The 19785-nt window shown below is 37.4% G+C and overlaps 1 protein-coding gene across 2 annotated transcripts in view; it reads right to left on the bottom strand.

Annotated features, from left to right (window-relative positions):
- fam120b (family with sequence similarity 120 member B) overlaps positions 1-18056 on the bottom strand; it is a 19878-nt gene extending 1822 nt beyond the window's left edge. Inside the window, exons 1-11 of one of the 2 annotated variants that reach the window (XM_016449498.1) lie at positions 17918-18056; positions 15715-16760; positions 15337-15456; positions 14917-14977; positions 13713-13814; positions 10689-10861; positions 10268-10360; positions 3700-3906; positions 2605-2713; positions 445-555; positions 238-286 (exon numbers count right to left, since the gene is read on the bottom strand). In XM_016449498.1, the coding sequence (XP_016304984.1) occupies positions 238-286; positions 445-555; positions 2605-2713; positions 3700-3906; positions 10268-10360; positions 10689-10861; positions 13713-13814; positions 14917-14977; positions 15337-15456; positions 15715-16722 (2033 nt within the window). In that variant the 5' untranslated portion in view covers positions 16723-16760; positions 17918-18056. Of the gene's footprint in view, positions 1-237; positions 287-444; positions 556-2604; positions 2714-3699; positions 3907-10267; positions 10361-10688; positions 10862-13712; positions 13815-14916; positions 15098-15336; positions 15457-15714; positions 16761-17917 lie in introns of both variants that reach the window. The other variant, XM_016449499.1, reaches the window with a different exon arrangement.
- Between the last annotated feature and the right edge of the window lie 1729 nt (positions 18057-19785).

Below are 19785 nucleotides of genomic sequence, written 5' to 3'. Positions count from 1 at the left end.
GATGGATGGATGGATGGATGGATGGATGTATGGGCGGATGGGTGGATGGATGGGTGGATGAGTGGGCGGATGGATGGATGGATGGATGGATGGATGAATGGGCAGATAGATAGATAGATAGATAGATAGATAGATAGATAGATCGATAGATAAGACCTTTGTCAAGCCAGCATCATAATCTGTTTTTACAGGCTCACACTGGTAATTATTGGGTTATGCTGAAAGCACAGAGCTCACCGAGGTGCGAGGCGATACCTTCCTCTCTTCGGATGTCTTGGTCTATAACCTATGCAAGACGTTATGCTTTTATTACATTTTAAAAATACCAAATGGAATTCTTAATATCAAAAACATAAAATATCAAACAAACCATACAAGCTTTGTTCTTTTCTCATATGCTTAATTCTGTTTATGCCATTGTTTGTCTTGTGTACTGTGGTATACCCTGCTGGTAGTGTGCTGAAGCTCTGGGCTGCTGTCTGAACTCCTGCCGTGCGCTGTGATGGAGCTGGGGTCGTCTTTCTCGAAGCAGATCATCAGCCTCCATAGGTCTCGCTATGGCAAAAAAAAAGCATTTAAATGCAGTTTTAATTGGAGGCTTGACTCTCTCACAATTAGTATTTGCAGTGGAGCATCACTGGAAACCTAAAACGTACAATTCTGAAGCCTGAACTTCACCACCATGTCCCCAAAAGACTGAGGCAATGATTACTGCCTCAAACACACATAAATTACAACCAGACCTTTATACGTCTAGCCCCAACAGCATATTGCAATCGACACTTAAAGACATCTGAGATTCAAAACAATCCTCTTAGTGACAGAAAAACATTGGTGTGAATTAATTTCAGGGAAAAGAGGCGAAGTTTAGGAAGTAGAAAAGAATGACAAACTGTCAGAAACAGTCTCGTTTTGGTTTTCAGGGCAATTGAGAGATGAGAGGATTTTGTTTCTGTTTTGAATTTTCACTCTTTAGACTTTGGTGTTCCACTACTTTTTTAAGCATTAGAGACATAAATGCCATGTTTTTTTGTTGCAAGCAATACTAGATAGTTAGCTAGATTACACGCATCACATGTTTGAATCCCCTTCTAAAATGGTCCCTCAGATTTTGTGAACTTTTTGACTATATTTAGCAATTAAAATAATAAACTATTCAGATGACCTAAAATATTGATCTGTGTCCAATATTTTGTAGTCAACCCTGTCACCAAATGATTTTCATAATAACATTCCATAATGAAATGCAAAAGTTGTCATCGATTTAGAGCCATTCAAGTTATTGTAAAGAAAAAGTTCATATAAATATATTGATAATGAAATTAAAGAAAATTATTTCTAAGTAACCAAACATTTGGTTTCAAACTAGCTAGTTATTATTGTGGCATTTCTTTCAATTTGTATGTAAAATATTGTAACACTTCATTTTAAGGACCAATTCTCACTATTAACTAGTTGCTTATTAGCAAGCATATGTTTATTAGTACTTATAAAGCACATATTAATGGATTATTCTGCATGACCATATCTATGATCCCTTAATCCTAGAACACACATAAACTTAACCAACTACCCTACTAACTATTAATAAACAGATTTTTTTTTATAATTTAATGATTTTTGTTATAAAATACTAACATGGCTCAAATCACTATCTCCCTTTACTTACCATTTGTTGAAGAAGAAGAAAAATCCCATACCATGTTTTGAAAGGGATAACAAGCACTTCTTACAAAAAGCTTGAAAACATGTTGTGCACAACAGATGCTCTAAGAACAGCATATGACAAAATAAACTAGCTGGAATTCCAGACGACCAAAAACAAAAGAACATCAATCTAACAGGATAAATCTTGAGATTCAAAACATAGGCACTGGGCCACTCCGCCATAATTGCACTAAAATATCTGATGACAAAAAGCAGCCTATTTGCCTCTAAGACACAACATGAGCAGTTCATGAGCTGGTCGACATCAAGAGGGAAACCAGATGGAGACAATTTTACCATAAGGTCTCTTTTAATCTTAGGACAGAACCACAAAACTCTGGATGGCGGTAAAAAGCAAAAGGGGCTCAAGGAGTTTGTAACAGCTACCACATTATAATTTTGTTGTCTTGTTATGTTACTTAATATAGATTGGAACCTATAAAAAGTAACCCAGAATTATTCTTATGACAAAGCATCCCCTCGATCTAAAATAGTGTGCTGCTGAACAGATTGTTTCCACTGTCACAGACCAGATGGAGGGTGTTATGAAGACTGCTTGCTATTGTTTATCTGCAAGTAACCTGGACATCTCACCATTTGAGTCACAACCAGGTCTACAAGGAATCTGTGCTTCCGAAAAGCTCTATTGATATCGAAATAATTCAAACGTCCATCACTCAAACATTTGTGCGAATGCAACAGCCCCTGTCTGTTTGTTTATGAAATAATTCTGGCCAATCTGAATACTCTCAGCTCTGTTACAATTGACTATATTTAAATCTATTTTGTAGAATTACACATTTTCCTCAAAAACTAGTGCAGACAATGTAAAAATTAATTTATATGACGTAAAGTGATGGATATGAAATGGAAAAGGAAATTCTGAGTGATCCGCACCATCTCTGCGCTGTAGTCTGCGCGGTCGGCTGTGGACGGGGACACCGCGCCTCCTGCAGGCTTCCAGCACCAGCTCTCTGACGGACAGGAACAAAGACATCCAAGAGGGCTAAAAGACAACAGACAAAATAGACATTAAATGCATAATGCACATACAACGAAGTATTCAAAATCTCAACCAAGGATGTGTATCTATCTATAATTGACCAAATCCATACAGTCATCCAAAAAGGACACTCTTAAAAATTTATGAATGTCATATCTAGTGGTATTTATTTAAAAAAAAAAGAAGAGATTAAAGACATTTGAATGCAGATGTCACTTGGTTTGATGTATTCAGATATTATTAGGTGTTCAAGTACTTTTTGGGGCCCATTATAAATATAAAAGAGGTCATAGTGACTTACGGTCCAGAGACTTCCATGAAGACAGGAGATGACTAAGAACAGTCTAAGTCTGCATTTATAATTACGAACCCATGTTTATATGTGTGGGTCAAAAAACTTATTTAGATGTTTTGGTCCCTTGGCTCTGGAAAAAACATTACAGCAATCAAAAACAAAAGAGATTCTCTGACTGTTTTCCAGTAAGCCAAAGACATGTAAACAAAAGTTAAACAAAATCTAGTAAACAAAATATGTGTGGGCCATACAATGATCTGATTTTCATTTAGCATGTTAACAGGCTTCGGTAGAGCTGCACAGTCCATCATGACACAACATATTTTTAAAAAACGGATCATGCCTGGTCCTGTTTACATGTAATATTAAGTCTCTGATGATCCAATCACAAGTGGTCAAGTTAGCTATACTTAATCAAACCACTTTCAGAGATCAGAGTCAGAAACGCATGCGGCATTGCATTTGCGTTTCCCAATCCGTTCTGATGCATCCCAGACAACAGTAAAAGACCGCCCACTCACCTGTCAATCAACCATTTTGCTAAAACAAGGGCCCTGTGTGGCCAGTTACACGTGGCTTCGAAAAGTCACATTGAGACATGTATCTGTCTCAACTGCTCATTTGTGATCGGATCATCCAAGACAGATGTTGATACCAAGAATAAACAAGGCCAACGGCATTTTCCTGTACTTGCATTTCCTTCAAGAAGCTCCTCTTTTGGACAGCCTGAGTGGGCTTGCAGATACTTTGAATGGAAGAGCAGGCCGTCAAAGGTCCTCCACGGCATGAGCTCACCCATCGGGAAAGGGAAACCACAAGCACTGTTGGCTGAGATGAGGTAGGTCAGACCCCGAACAAAGAGAGAGCCGAGCTGGATGGCCCTAGGGTCCACAACAGGGGTCTACATGGGGGAGGGATTATAGAATGATATAAGAATAAAAGCAAGAAAACACAATAATTTGTAAAGGTGTATTCAGATTTACAGTTACTCAACAAAATTTTGCAGACAAATCCAGTCATTCCAATTGGAATCTGTGTGGTATGGAGTTTCCTGTATGGGTGAAAATGTTCCCCAAGCAGATTTCAATTGTTTTTAAGTGGGTTACATAAATTATCTGCATTGACCAGCAGGAAGTTGCCTAGTTTGAAAGTGACTTCTGTGTGACACTATCGCTACACTACCGCACCTTACAAATGTAAAAACTATATTCCATGTCTTTCGAAGTCATGTGATATCTTTGTATAAGAAACCTTGACACCAGTGTGATCGGGAGTTTCGAGTAAGGGTGAGTTTATTATTTGAATTGCTAAAGTTCCCAGCACATATTTCGTCATGTTGAAGTTGGTCACGCAAATTTGTTGTGTTGAACAACAGAAATCTGCTTGGTTTGAATGTAACTTCTGTGTGAGATGTGCTTAATGCATCACTACATTATCGACAAGGGACCTTTATTTTTAACTACAACGCTATTTTCCAGATCTTCCAAAGTAATATGATATCTTTGTGTGAGTATGAAACCAAAATGTAGGTATTCAGTAAAAACCTCCGCTGCAGGTCACAAATTTAATTCACGTTCACATATTTGTCAGCGAGTTTGACCAAACGATATTGGTAGGCACATTTCTCGTAACCAACCGCAGCTTGCCACAATTGAAACAGATGGACGAAAGAGATTTGAACATTTTTATAGAGGGGAATATTTTCAGCGTACAAAATACAAAATCTAAATTCATTAAATATTCATATTAATGGATCAAATTTACAGATCCATTATGCTTTTTTTTTGGCGGTGTTCGCCAGACATTCCTGTTGTTGTATGGAAAAGAGCAGCTGGGACATTCTCCTAAACTTCTCCTTTTGCGTTTTATTGACGAAAGTAAGTCATACAGGTTGGAAATGACACAAGTTAATGATTACAGAATGTTTATTTGTGATCGAACGGTTACTTTAAACCACAGATTTTTTTTAAAGTAGGGTTTTAAATTCATCATACCATTAAAGGCACAATATGTAATTTTCGCCCCTAGAGGGCACGTATTCACAATAAACAAAGAGGCAAAGGCGTAGTTTGATGAGTGTGGAATCATGGGAGTTGTTGTCTTCATCCCCACAGCCGATGCAATCCGACGGGACTCGGGCAGAAATCATGTTCATGGATGAGCTAATGATTTATTAACGTAGTAGAATGAAGCAGGGTGAGGCTGAAAGCCGTCGAAGCGAAACGAGGAAACGTTTACTAGAAACGTTTGAAAGTTCTGTTATAATGCTACTCTGTGCGGTCGTCACCGGTCTATTAAAACGCACAACATATTAAAGCGTCTTTGGTGTTTCCATGTTTTCTACAAAACAAAACCGGAAATCTAGGGGTTGTGACATCATTGGCAGGCGACACAATGACACTATGGACACGGTCCGTGTCACTAGTTAAAATTGCTTATTTCTCTGGATTTAAACATTCTTCGAAACATTTGGGATAATGTAAGTACACAAGTCAGCAAAATATATAACACTGTTCTAGTGGTTTTTGGATATTTTAATAAAAAAATCTTACATATTGTGCCTTTAACACCTATTGTGTTTTTCAACTCAGGCTGCAGGAAGGCAGGGTGTGACCCTGTAGAGCTCACCTGAAGTGGCCGTGCGGCTAAGCGGATGTTTACAAAGGGTCCCCCACCCCCCCACAAAACTGTCCGCTGGTCACCTGGTCCCTCACCCCCACCCACAAGGAGATAAGAGACGGTCTGATTAGCTTCTGTGACATCAAAACTTAAAATTGGCCTGCCACCTGCTCTGCTCTCAAACACAGCTTAGACTAAAGCAAACAAAAGGGAGGCTGGAGATAAAGCCGAAGTGACAGCAGCAACCCACTGCCCGCGCCTTCCAGGCGCACAGATTGAGAGCTGGGCCGTCACTTGAAATATTATGCTGTTTACACAGGCCTGACTTCCTCCTTAAAACCATGCCTCTTCAGAGAAACGAGAGCATTTAATCACATTCACTTTTATGCATAAGGTTTAGAAAGCGGGATGAAGTAGGCCGGCTTTGATTAAACCACTTAAAAAGACACGTAAAAGCCTTAGCACCTTTAAAGCCGCTAATTGCTCAGCGTGGAAGTCAATAGGCCTCGGGACAATGCTGATGCCACCCTGCTGCTGTAAAGGTATAGAGTGGTACAACAAACCAGAACAGCAGCTGCTCTGCAAGCATTTCAACAGTGAACAATGAGAGCTGCTCCAGCCAGATGCCTGAAGGACCGCTGGACCCCCTGAGGACACGTAGCTCAACATTAATGGCAAACTACAGCCTTGTGTTCAGACTCTGCACCTGTGCCATACCTTAATGCACATCTGCTCAATGTTACTACTGTAAACATTCACGCATGACAAGACTAGGCTTGTGTGGTATTTCAATGAACTTTCAATTTTTTATTTACTAAATAAACATTGTGGGCTGTGTCTGAAACCAGTCTTCTGCAGTTAAAGGGTTGGGAACCAAGAACACATTCTGTTTTTCAATACTGGAATTGAATGAGTTGGTTCTGTTAATGGATACTGAATGGCTGCATTCATCCACCAATGCAAACGGATCACTGTATTGAAACGCTTGTACTAGTGATTCATGTACTGTTGCTGAATCTAAAGCACAATGCAAAAGATTTGTTTTAGTTATGGTTTTGTAATTGTATGGAATTGAATGATTCTTGCTCTGATTCTAATTCAATGTATGAGGGACTTGTTAGACTTGTTCAGAACTGCTCAAAACAGTGCATTTGTGCATCTTTTTAACTCAATAAAAAGAACCGACTCCTAAATCAGACAACTGTGTGAGTCGCACTGTGTGTTTGTGGTAAGGAACCAGTAATGGAACTGAATGCCATGAAAATTATTTGCCTTCAGTGTTTTTGAAAAATAAAAACGGATCTGGCTCTGAATAGAACTGGTTCTCACAAATCAGTCTCAAATCCATACATTACCAGTTTGAGTTGGTCTATGACTCCCTCACTCAGTACTGCTGTTGTAATAAATTATCTATATAAATAATAATAATAAAAAAGAACTATATATACACACACTACCTTTTAAAAGTTTGGGGTTGATAAGATTTTCTCATGTTTTTAAAAAAAGTCTCAAGGCTGCATTTATTTAATCAAAAATACAGTAAAAACTGTAATATTATTAGTAACTATATTATTATTAAAGTAACTGTTGTCTGTTTTAATATATGTTCAAATGTAATTTATTCCTGACGGCAAAGCCGAATTTTCAGCATCATTACTCCAGTCTTCAGGCATTATTGTTTTGCTACTCAAGAAACATTTCTTCTTATTATAAATGTTGAAAACAGTTAAATGCGGCTTACTATTTTTATGGAATCAATGATACATTTTTGTCAGGATTCTTTGATGAATAGAAAATCCAAAACAACAGCAATTATTTGAATTAAATTCTCTTGTAACTTGTATTTTGATCAATTTAATACGTTCTTGGTGAATAAAAGCATAATTTCTTTCAAACAAAAATTGTATTTAAATATATATGAGTTGGGTTGTTCCTCAAAATTACGAAAAGAATGTTCGAATGTTTGAACTGGAATAATAAAGTGGAATCAGAATTGTTAAATTCATCCTTTACAGATGCTGCGTAGTGGCATCCTTAGCTTGCATTTACATTCCCTTACTATGACAAAGCAACACAGGGGGAAACAGATTAGAGGGGGGTAATCAGGCAGCCCCTGGAGACTCTCCTGCCATCTGTCTGGCTCTTACAGCCTCCTAATACCCCCCACCTCATCCCTTTTCACATTTCAGGCAGATGTGACAGTGTAACTCCCGATGGGAGACAACAATGGCGCGTGTAACAGGTGCTCCCGTCACCCCATGGCACATGGGAGACAGGAGAGCTTTACACACTTTCATCTGGCCAGTGGCAGGCTGTCGCCGCCACGCCTTGAGCACACACACACCTCTGGGTCAGCAAGCAACCCGACACCTGTTGCTGTGCGCGCCCTCTAAACACACAATCTCTCAACGCTATCACATACTGTGGGCAACATAAACTCAGGCATATCACTTCACTTGAGCCAAAACATAAACACGTGGGATCATATATAAATAAATACTCTGGCCAAGTGCACAATAAACATTCATTACAAAGCATAAAAGATACAGAGTAAGTCATTGTCTGGGTGATTGAAATGATTTGCTTGAACCACATTAGCAGAAGTAAATAAACATATAATCTGTAAAAATATAAATACAACTTAATAGTTCATTTGTATTGTCAACAGCTTGGCGTTTCACAAGTCAAGGATGAGATATGCATCAGCATCTGAATACAACAGACTGGAGGGATTCACACCAGACGCAAAAAGGACGGCCGTAGACACAGGAGGATCTGTAAATTAGGAGGTGGTTTGCTGGATATCTCCCAAGAGGCTCTGATTTGTCCCTCTATCATCCATTATCTGTGCTGTGGGGAGGGCTCTCAATCCAAGCACTGCGAAACCACAGGCCGCCCTTGGCAGCCGTGTCTGAAATAGCACACATAGGAGGCTTAAATTAGGGTGGGAGCTGAAATAGCCCTGTGGTTGCCGGTGGGGACGACACGGAGCCCGTCACCAGAGCATCGCTCTCAGGTTCAGACCACAATTAGAGTAGTATTTGAGAGGAATGTCGCAAAGCAACCAGAAATTATCCCTCCAGTCTCTTTCCCCATTTTTTTCCAAATAGCAAAAGAATCTGATGCATCTCTCAAGTAAAAGGCCTCGATCTATTGCATTTCCATGTTGTTGTGCTGATTTGACATGGATTACAGTGTTTATCATCTAATGCAGTGTTGGGGAAAGTTACTTTTAAAAGTAATGCATTACAATATTGCGTTACTCCATAAAAAAAGTAACTAATTACGTTACTTAGTTACTTTTTATGTAAAGTAATGCATTACGTTACTTTTGCGTTACTTTTTAAATCTGGACAGGGCTTGCCTGTTTGTTTTTAAAATAAAAAAGTTATATTTTTGGCAAATATAAAAGCCGTTTCACACCAAAATTGAAAGGAATAAGCCTCAGGCTGAAGGGAAAGTAAATTTAAGTCCGTACAGTAGAATGCAGAAGAAATTTCAACACACTTCAGCAATAAAAAAAAACAAACAGATGTTTGTCTAGAGTGATTTTTGCTTATTAGTACGGTTGAACTGGATCATCGAAGGTCAGAAGCAAAGACATTGGTTAATAGAATGGGATTAAATACATAAAGGATATTTGTGTTGTTTAACATTTAATTATGGCAGGTTTGCGTCATATTCTGAGTTGCATTATTTTTATTCATTTTGAGGAATACTGAATCTGTGTTTTTTTTTTTTGTGAGTGAGATGAATTAATGCATATTCATATTTTAGAACTACAGTAACATCTTCTGATTTCTCTCAACATGGGGACAGGACAGCTGTCAATCAATAAATTGGAAAAAAAGTAACTTGCGTTACTTATTTGAAAAAGTAACTCAGATATTTTCTTGTAAATTAAAAAGTAATGCGTTACTTTACTAGTTACTTAAAAAAAGTAATCTGATTACGTAACTCACATTACTTGTAATGCGCTACCCCCAACACTGATCTAATGTAGCTATTTTAAATGGATAGTTTACACAAACATAAACATTTTGTGTCATCATTTACTCACCATCAAGTTGTTCCAAACCCATAAGACTTTGGTTATTCTGAATAACTGAAGATATTTTTTATGAAACCTGAGGAGTTTTTGTTCGTAGACTGAAAATCTATTCCATTAAATCTTAGAAGATCCAAAAAGAGTCATAATGACCTTTTGAAGAGATATGATCATTTTATATGATGAACATACTTATGATTTATTTATTATTATTTATTTTTTTTCTCTTTTATTCATGGATGTGAAGAGGCTTTCAACCAGCATAACACAATGTTTTTGAACCAAATCACCTACCCTGCCTTTAGGAGTCACTTTGTGTTGAATTCCTCATTTCTAAGGCACTTTGGACAAAAGCGACTGCTATACGAATAAACGTAATGTAAATGGAAGTGAGTGCACAAAAAAGTGGGTGGAGTCAAACTCAGGTTTGGACCAACTGCAAAAACGGATAGCCTTTTTTAGGTATGTTACAAAAGAACACACATGACCACAGTTGTTTTCTAAAAGACTCCAAACCAAGCCTAGTTATAATGGGTGAGCATATGAGTGTAAAAACAATGCTTTCAGAAAGGCAGAGGCGGCGCGAAAGACTCACCCTGAGCTGTTGCATTTCTCTGAAGGATTTGAATCTGACACAAACAGCTTGGCTTAGATATGCATCTACGTCTTCCAGGGAAAGCTGTCTCGCCTAGATCCAGGAACAAACAGTGTTTTTATTCTACAAGCAAGCTGTGAAAATCACACTCAAGTATACACAACAAGCATCAAGTGTCAACACACACACATCTGTACACAATGCAAGGGTATCGGAGCTGTCTGATAAGGACTACACACAATAAACAGTGTTGAAGAGACACAGCTGAAACTCTTTTGAAATGCAATGAGGCCACATCACTAATAAATAAAGGCTAACAGAGCATACGTGGTGTGAATGGTATGGCCAACAAAGCCATTTGTTTACATTCAAGCGAAAACCTCAGTGGTCTGTGGCATCAATGATGAAAAGTTAAACACACCTGAACGGTGATGTAGGTTACAAGACAAATCACAGCAATCAAAGGGCTGTCAAAGTGCTTCAGCTCTTCAGTAAACTCATACAGGTCAAAAACATCCAGGAGTGTTGATGCTTGGACTGCTTTCACTTCTGGGTCCGTCCTAAACCACAGAGCCATCAGATCAGGGGGCCCTTCTGTTGATTAATGAAAACCACAAGTTTAACTTGTGGGGGTTGGCGTGTATGAGAGTGAATTAATGGAATGGTTCACCCAAAAATGAAAATTTGCTGTTAATTTACTCACCCTCAGGTCATCCAAGATGTAGATGACTTTTTCTTAAGTAGAAGAGTAAAGAAGATTTTTAGCTGAAACCGTGGTCCTTGGTGATTTATAAAATGCAAGTCAGCAGCTAGTGGTTTTTTTAAATAAAAAAAAGCATATCAAGAAACACAAAATTAAAGGGTTAGTTCACCCAAAAATGAAATTTAGCCTGTGTTTTACTCGCCCTCAAAGCATCCTAGGTGTATGTGACTTTCTTCTTTCAGACGAATCCAATCTGAGTTATATTAAAAATTGTCCTGGCCCCTCCAAGCCTTTCAATGGGGGTAAGCGGGTGTTGGTTGTCAACAGTTCAGAAGACGTGAAATATAGTGCGCGCATCCGTAATAAAACGTGCCTCACACAGCTCCGGGGTGGGGGGGTGGTGAATAAAGGCCTCCTGTAGCAAATCCATGCATAAATATCCATATTTCAAACGTAGTAAACACTTTTTTCTCACTTCCGCTGACTGTGGTACGCGGAAGACGTTCAGGCAGATGACGTAAGACGTATGCGTCGTGCGCGAGCCTCTGAGAAATGCAGGAGCAAAGGAAGCAAAGTTTCCTTATTTTAGAAAAGGAAAACCAGTCTCCTCTTGGCTTATATCGAAATCCTCCGACATTTTACTTTACAAATCCTCGTTTTGTTCTTCTAATTCGTGATTTTATATAACTCCGATTGGATTCGTCTGAAAGAAGAAAGTCACATACACCTAGGATGCTTTGAAGGCGAGTAAAACACAGGCTAATTTTCATTTTTGGGTGAACTAACCCTTTAATACCCGTGGCTCCTGACGATATACTGAGGTCTTGCGAAACGAAACGATCAGTCTGTGCAAGAAACTGAACATCATTTACAACATTATTACCTGTAATCCAGAGCCTCAGGCAAACGGTCTAGAGTGATGTGCGGTTCACGAACGAATCATTCTTTTGAACCGGTTCGTTTTGGTGAACTAGTTCAACCACTTGAATGCACTTGAATGAAGGGGTGAAATGAACGTTTTTATGGTTTTGTTTATGCATTTCATTACATAAACAAACTAGTGAATTGAAATAGTACATTGAAACAAACTGTCCGAAAGAACCGATTCGTGGAGAAGAATCGGACTACCCTGATTGTCTGAGGCTCTGGATTACAGGTAATAATGTTCCGTTTTTTTGCACAGAACGATCGTTTCACATCTTAAGACATAAACGTATCGTCAGGAGCCATGGGTATTAATTTTGTGTTCCCTGATATGCTTTTTTATTTTTATTCTCAAAGACAGGCAGCCGTTGTCTTGCATTTTATGAATCACCAAGGACCACGGTTTCAGCTAAAAATCTTCCTTACTGTTCTACTCAAGAAAAAAAAAGTCACCTACTCCTCAACGGCCCGAGGGTGAGTAAATCAACAGTGAATGTTCATTTTTTGATGAACTCTCCCTTTAAAGATTAGATAACTGAACAGTTCTAATAAAAGCCTTCCCATTTATTTTGGCTATGTTTTTTACAATCATTTGTGGTTACTGAACAATGGTTTTTAAAAATTGTGTATGGAGACTGCACTCACAAATGTAGCTAATGAAATATTAGCTGAGAATAACTATATATTCACTTCTCCGTCTTTTGCAAGCTCAGAAATATATTTCAAAATTCCCTAATATTCTCATTTTGGATGCTCGGTAATGCAGTGATGAAATTTGCAATGCAGCAAAATGCAGTGATCAAACCAAATGGCCTTTTTCTTTTTATCACTAAGCATCTGTGTCATGTAATCACTGAAAAAAAAAGTCACCTACTCCTCAACGGCCCGAGGGTGAGTAAATCAACAGTGAATGTTCATTTTTTGATGAACTCTCCCTTTAAAGATTAGATAACTGAACAGTTCTAATAAAAGCCTTCCCATTTATTTTGGCTATGTTTTTTACAATCATTTGTGGTTACTGAACAATGGTTTTTAAAAATCGTGTATGGAGACTGCACTCACAAATGTAGCTAATGAAATATTAGCTGAGAATAACTATATATTCACTTCTCCATCTTTTGCAAGCTCAGAAATATATTTCAAAATTCCCTAATATTCTCATGTTGGATGCTCGGTAATGCAGTGATGAAATCTGCAATGCAGCAAAATGCAGTGATCAAACCAAATGGCCTTTTTCTTTTTATCACTAAGCATCTGTGTCATGTAATCACTGATACGAGGAAATGCAAAAGAGCAAAGAGAATTATTTACACTTAAAAACAGAACATCGATTTCTTGAGATTATCACAGGATTACGTATTTAGAGGTTATAGTGGAAAATCTGGGCATCATACAGTAAATGACTGAGGACTAGACTTTCAAGTTGTTCCGAACACAATAAACTAATGCAGAAACTAATGCCTTGTTGTTAGGAGATGCATGACAAATCAAAACAATATGCGTTTTAAAAACAGCTCAAAATATCAAATATGTCTGATATCTTCCATCTGGATGGAATCATTATATGAAGCTAAAAAAGTCATAGCCTGTGCCCTTCAAATACTACATGATTTTCTGTGAAATATGTAAACTCTGACTGGCCACAAACTGCTCAAAAACTCATCCAGACTGCAAATCAGGGTAAAAGTTGTGTAGTGTATTCCAGCCTTTAGAAGCATCAAATGAGGTAGTGTGTAATGCTTAGCACATGAGAAACTCCAAGTGAGGTACTTCCTAACGACGAGCAAATATGTAGAACATAACTACTGAATTATATACTTAGATGGTTGAGGGGTTTTGGAGTGACTCTGTTTGGCTCCTTAAGTGGATTTCCTGGAAAGGCGAACCATTCTTTGACTGACACAGTGTGACCAGAACAATCTATAAAAGAGAGAGAAGTTAATATAAATTGAGGGTAACAATGCAAAACAATGCCTTAAAAGCAGCACAGAAAGGGCATTTGTGCAATAGGCTTGTATGTTATGAAATAATTTGACTGACACAGCCTTTCCAAAATTACAGTGTAGTCTCGACTGTTTGAAATATGATATGTTTTGTCCCCTTCGGTCTGGCCCTTCTTTTCAACAGCACGTTCACCACATATTTGCCCACACCACAAATATTGGACAGAAACAAGACAATTCCCAGAATACTACAGAGCAATTTATTTTCTGTTAACAGCACAGTAAGAGGACAGCCTATATTTCTATACCTCAACAGAATGCCTACGTTAAGGAAATATACAAATAATATTTAAATTAAAATAATAATTTTATCCAAAGATCACTTTATGAAAACTTCAATCTCGCAGTCTAGATTTCTTCAAAAAATTCACTTGACAACAATACATCACATTTCACCTAACTACATCTTTTGACCAATGCATAATTATAAAAAATGTAAAATTTTTAAGCAGTTTCTAGCCAATGAAAAATTTTGTAGTCAAACGTAATTAGAACAACTTTTAATGAACATGGACATTTCCATGACTTCTAAAGAGTTGACTAATTATGTCAAGCTCAGAAAACAGTTTTAAAATATTCCCTCAGATTTTTCCATGACCGCGGGAACCAGTCTTATTTTTTCATTTTAAGTTTACTTTATGTTTTTTTAAATCGTGTCTTTTTTTTTTTTATTGTCTTTTTATTCAGTTTAAGTAATTTTAGTATTTCAACTTAAACATATTATATTTCAGTTAGATGCCAAAGCAGGATTTCTAATTTCCATGAAAAACTTTTATCTAATATTTACATTTGATCTCATCTTTATTTCAATTAATGAGTTTATTTAACAACAGCAAACACTGCTGGGAAATATTTGTAATGCTTTTTTGCAGACTACTTTATTTATACTGGAGAAATCGACATTAGATTGTAATGCAAACAAGTTGCATCAGTTGCAAACAAGTTACAACATAATAGAAATGCATCATAAAACATTATTTTTTCCATAAACTCTAAGTAAATACAGAAACGAAACACACCTGGCTGCACTGGCAGTAAAAGGCCATAGATGCGTTCTCGGACAGGAAGATATAAGATGGCCTGCGGGGGTAACTCCACCTCATCCTCATCTTCCAACGTGTTACTGCACTCCACGACCCCATCATGTAACACATTATAGACCAGGAAACACTCTGCCTGTGTGTGCTTTTCCATTGCTGCCTGAAACATGGAACCACTTAGTAAGAGTACAAACAAAGCCATGTTACTTCTGGTGGGTCTGATGCTTTTGTTAAATACAGTGGGGTCCAAAAGTCTGAGTGAAAATGTTTCCTTTTTGCATTTTCTCTCATTTTATTACTATGTTTTAAAAGACAAATTACATTATCAGCAAACTTCTAAATGTTAATAAACCATAACCATATGGTATATTTTAAATCCCATATTTTTAAATGTATGGCCTGCGGGGGTAACTCCACCTCATCCTCATCTTCCAACGTGTTACTGCACTCCACGACCCCATCATGTAACACATTATAGACCAGGAAACACTCTGCCTGTGTGTGCTTTTCCATTGCTGCCTGAAACATGGAACCACTTAGTAAGAGTACAAACAAAGCCATGTTACTCCTGGTGGGTCTGATGCTTTTGTTAAATACAGTGGGGTCCAAAAGTCTGAGTGAAAATGTTTCCTTTTTGCATTTTCTCTCATTTTATTACTATATTTTAAAAGACAAATTACATTATCAGCAAACTTCTAAATGTTAATAAACCATAACCATATGGTGTATTTTAAATCCCATATTTTTAAATGTGTCCTGTGCATTTTTCCTTTTTACCTGTAATATGTCACCAGGTACATAATTGCCCATCAAACACACAGACTCAGGAAAGGCACGGCTGCTTTCTAACCAAGGGGACATTTGTCCTGTAAGTAAATACAAGCGTATGCCTTTTTCTAAAGCTTCTTTCTCTGCTTCAACTAACGAAAGGGAGGAAACTCCAAATGTTCCCTCACTGCTGGGATGATGAACGCTAATGAAGTCTGCAACAGCATAGACCTTGTCTCCCTGAAATTGCTTGTGTTTCATTCGGTATGACGCCAAAGCACTGTTGCGGAGACGCTCCATTTGCTGCTCAGGCACGACGTCATTGCCCAACAGACAGGCCAAGAGAGGGAGGTCAGTCATATGAAGCTTCAAAACATGGCATAACCGCTCTCTGGAGAACAGCACTGTTGTCATGTTGTTTAAATTGAGTTTATTGATGGACAGGTATGGAACTGTGTTGTAGATAACAAAGTCTGTATCTTGACCAAGGATGCCCATGCAGTTGTGAGACAAAGCGTAGTCGGAAATCTCATAATCTCCTTCGCGAACAGAGCACCGTGATTCCTGGCCGAGGCTTTTGAGGGCAAATCTGGAGAAGGTTGCGAGTCCGGAGGGAAGGCAGAAAAGGTCTCTGCTGTTCGGCTGCTGACCGTGAGTCTTAATGTGCTGAAATATTCTCGCGATGTCTTGGTTGACTCTCAGCCGCCTCTTCACCCACTCTGCCCGCTTTTGTTCCTCAACCGTTCCGTCAAAGAAAAAGACTAAACGTATGTCTGCAGCTGTGAACGCATCCAGGAACTCTTGAAGAATATGCATATACTCTTGCCACTGACCGCCATGGACCCAGGCTTGACAGCGATACCAGTATCTTAAACAGGCCATTCCATCCACTACTACTGTGGCAGTACTGTCCGGATGGGCTTTGACATAATCGACTGCCATCTGTTTCAGGTCCACTGGCACACAAGTGTCTGGGCAACATGCCTCCATAAAGTACTGTAAGCCCTTCACACCCATCTTCAGCTGTGTGAAAGCTCATCTGCAAGTTCATGCACCTAAAATCAAACATAAAGTGCATGCATGAATGGAAATTCACCATTTTCTCTATATCAAAATTATGACATTCTAAATTCTCAATGCACCTGTCAAGTCAATAATGTATATAAATTAAAATATACATCAAACTTTAGAAATATAAAACTTTAGAAAATATGCAATTTAATTTTTAAAGAAACATTACTACATTATCACTACGTCCATGCAGAAAACGGATTTCACAGCTGTGTCGCTACTTTTACTCAGGGCTTCTGAAGGTTTTAATGAAGGTAAATTTAAGACTTTTTAAAGACCCTTTTAAGAAGAAGTAAGGAATTTTAAGCAATAAATCAGTATGGTCACTAAATATAAATGTCTTGTATTAGCTAGCTACTCTTCAACAGACTTCCAACAGATCTCTATTCTGAATTTTCATAAAAATAAATAAATAAATAAAAACTTGAGGCTTGAATAGTTCAATAATAATTACTTACACAGAAAAGTAATTTTCATACTACAGTGACATTTTCCACGACATTCTAATTTATTGAGATGCACCTGTATGTGTTCTTGTTTTAAGCGTAAACTCAATTTTGCTCAGATTCTCAGATAAAAAGACTTCATAAGTTCATATGGTAAACTTTCATCTAAAGTAAATGTATTAAATGTATGGTTTACTTTACACTGTCAAGACATCATAACATTTTTTACTTTAGTTTTACACGTTTTTTAAATAATTTTAATAAGGTCATTTACGATATGCTTAATTTATCAACATGGTCTGACCAGACAAGTTATACCATATAAAAATCAGAATCCATCCTGAAACCATCCTGTAATCTCTAATCATTCATACATTTAAGGTAATGCTAGATTTGCCAATATATAAATACATTTTATATTACTGTTATGTCCCATGTCCCCAAAATTAAAATGCAGTGTTTAAGCTGTAAATAGTTATCAAATAATCATCTTGTACATGCATTTTTTCTCACTCATTAGCATAATTAAAGTAATATGAATGAACATGTTCAAAAAACCTTCACTTTGATCACTTGCTGGGAATTTGACTGCTGCTGCGACGCTGTCAGTAAAAATATGGAACACTACAGTCCTTTATCACTTAATGTCACACTTATTAAACCCAGTGCTGCTAAAGAAGCAAAAACCGACTCACTACTTGATGGGTGGGATGTCACGCATAGTTTAACTAGAATACTCGAGTTAGTGAGCGTTTAAGCGCTCTCTCGCTCCAAGCAGCACGGCTGCTACAGTAGCCGAAACCGCTGATGTTTACAATGTTGCGCTCACTTCCTGTTCCGGCGCGAGGTTCTCAGCAGCCAATCAGCGTATTCCTTTATAATGATTGTAAATGAAAAAGAAGACCACAGCTGAAACATATATTAGAAATAATTTATGTTTTATTACTCTACTCGATAACAAATCTGCAAAAATAAATAAATAAAAAATATTTAAGAAATGCATTTAATTTAAATATGAGAACTGTGTTAGTAAATAAAGAAATGTAGTCATGAAGTTTTATGTTATTCTGCTTATTAGTTTATTATGTAATGGTTTATTGTTGTGCACTGTATCGCTACCCGTATGTTGTTAGGCTGCAATGATATAACACCAACATAGCATAGTCTTACAGAATATTTATTAGAATTAGAATTAAATTATTAGAATTAAATTTAGAATAAGGATTTAAAACTTATAAGGCTGCAGGTATTTTAGTACAGTAGGTCAATCCCTGTTTGTACAATTTCACAATCTGATATGGGATTATTATTATTGTTATTTTTTGTCAATTTAGCTGTGATAAAAACTATGCATTTAAGTTTAGATTTTTTTCCTCCACATTTAAATTATTTATGCTATGAATCATACCTGCATAATATAAATAACAATGTAAATAAATATAATAAAAAATATAATATATATATAAAAATAAATATATATATAATAATAAGTTAAAGTACAACAGCCCCCTATAGAAACACTTAAGTTAAACAGTCTCCCCATAGTCCACCTTCAGAAAAGAGGAGGCATGCGAGAAAGGAGCTTTCTGCTTGATTTAACCAGGACAGAATCGCGTGGCATAAATTATGCTCGAAAAGAATAAACGAAGTGGGCATAAATCTGAGGCTTTTCAACATGCTTTTCAGTGATGCTTTGCTGGGGTAATCGGGAAATGTGTGCAACGTCAGGCTAAAGAACTATGGGTGAAAGTGTGATGCTCTTATTTATGGCCAGCGGTTCAATAACTAACTCCGGAGTGTGTTGCTATGACACCTGTCGCATTGCATCGCATTGCAACTCCATGTTTTGTTCAGGAAACGCATTCGATAAAAAAAAGTATTTATGTATACTTAAACTAGGAGTGAATTACTTTCTAAACAACTTTCATGCGCGTAACTGTGTCACTGATGCACCGTTGTCGCGTTCCTCTGGAGCGCTTTTAATTAACGCGCTAATGAAGACCACCCTCGCACATCCACACAAACAAACGCTCGCGAGACAGAGCGAAAAGAGTTTCATTTAACAATATGAAAGAATAAAAGAAAACATCGGAAACTTTCTCGTCAAATTAAACGCAAAATAATTGATAAAACACCAAAACAACAGAAGCTGCTAGGTACTTTTGTCAGGGATGACGTGTAGAGAGGGGAGCTCTTTCTCCCCGCGACATTGTGAGGGGAGCAGGTGCTGTGAGAATTACCATACAGCTGAGCAGGCGAACGACACACACCAGTTCAGCGTTTACAATCCAGCTTAGAGAATTTACAGAGTCACCAAAACTCAAACCACTGAAATGAAGTGTTTTAAAAACCCAAAGAAGGTTCATAAGGATATGCATGTTCGCTTTACATGACCTAATTATGTGAGGCGCCAGCATTTTTTGGCCTGCTTCGACTTAGTTCACACTTATACAATTGTTAGTGAACAATAATTGCAATTTACCTTACCAAAATTGGAAATATGTTATTACTTATATTTATTTATATTATTTTTAAAGATTGAATAAAATTTTACTGTAAAATA

This window comes from Sinocyclocheilus anshuiensis, unplaced genomic scaffold (assembly GCF_001515605.1).
Source record: "Sinocyclocheilus anshuiensis isolate Anshui unplaced genomic scaffold, SAMN03320099.WGS_v1.1 scaffold475, whole genome shotgun sequence".
Taxonomy (NCBI): Eukaryota; Metazoa; Chordata; class Actinopteri; order Cypriniformes; family Cyprinidae; genus Sinocyclocheilus; species Sinocyclocheilus anshuiensis.
This window is presented reverse-complemented; position numbering and strand designations above follow the sequence as displayed.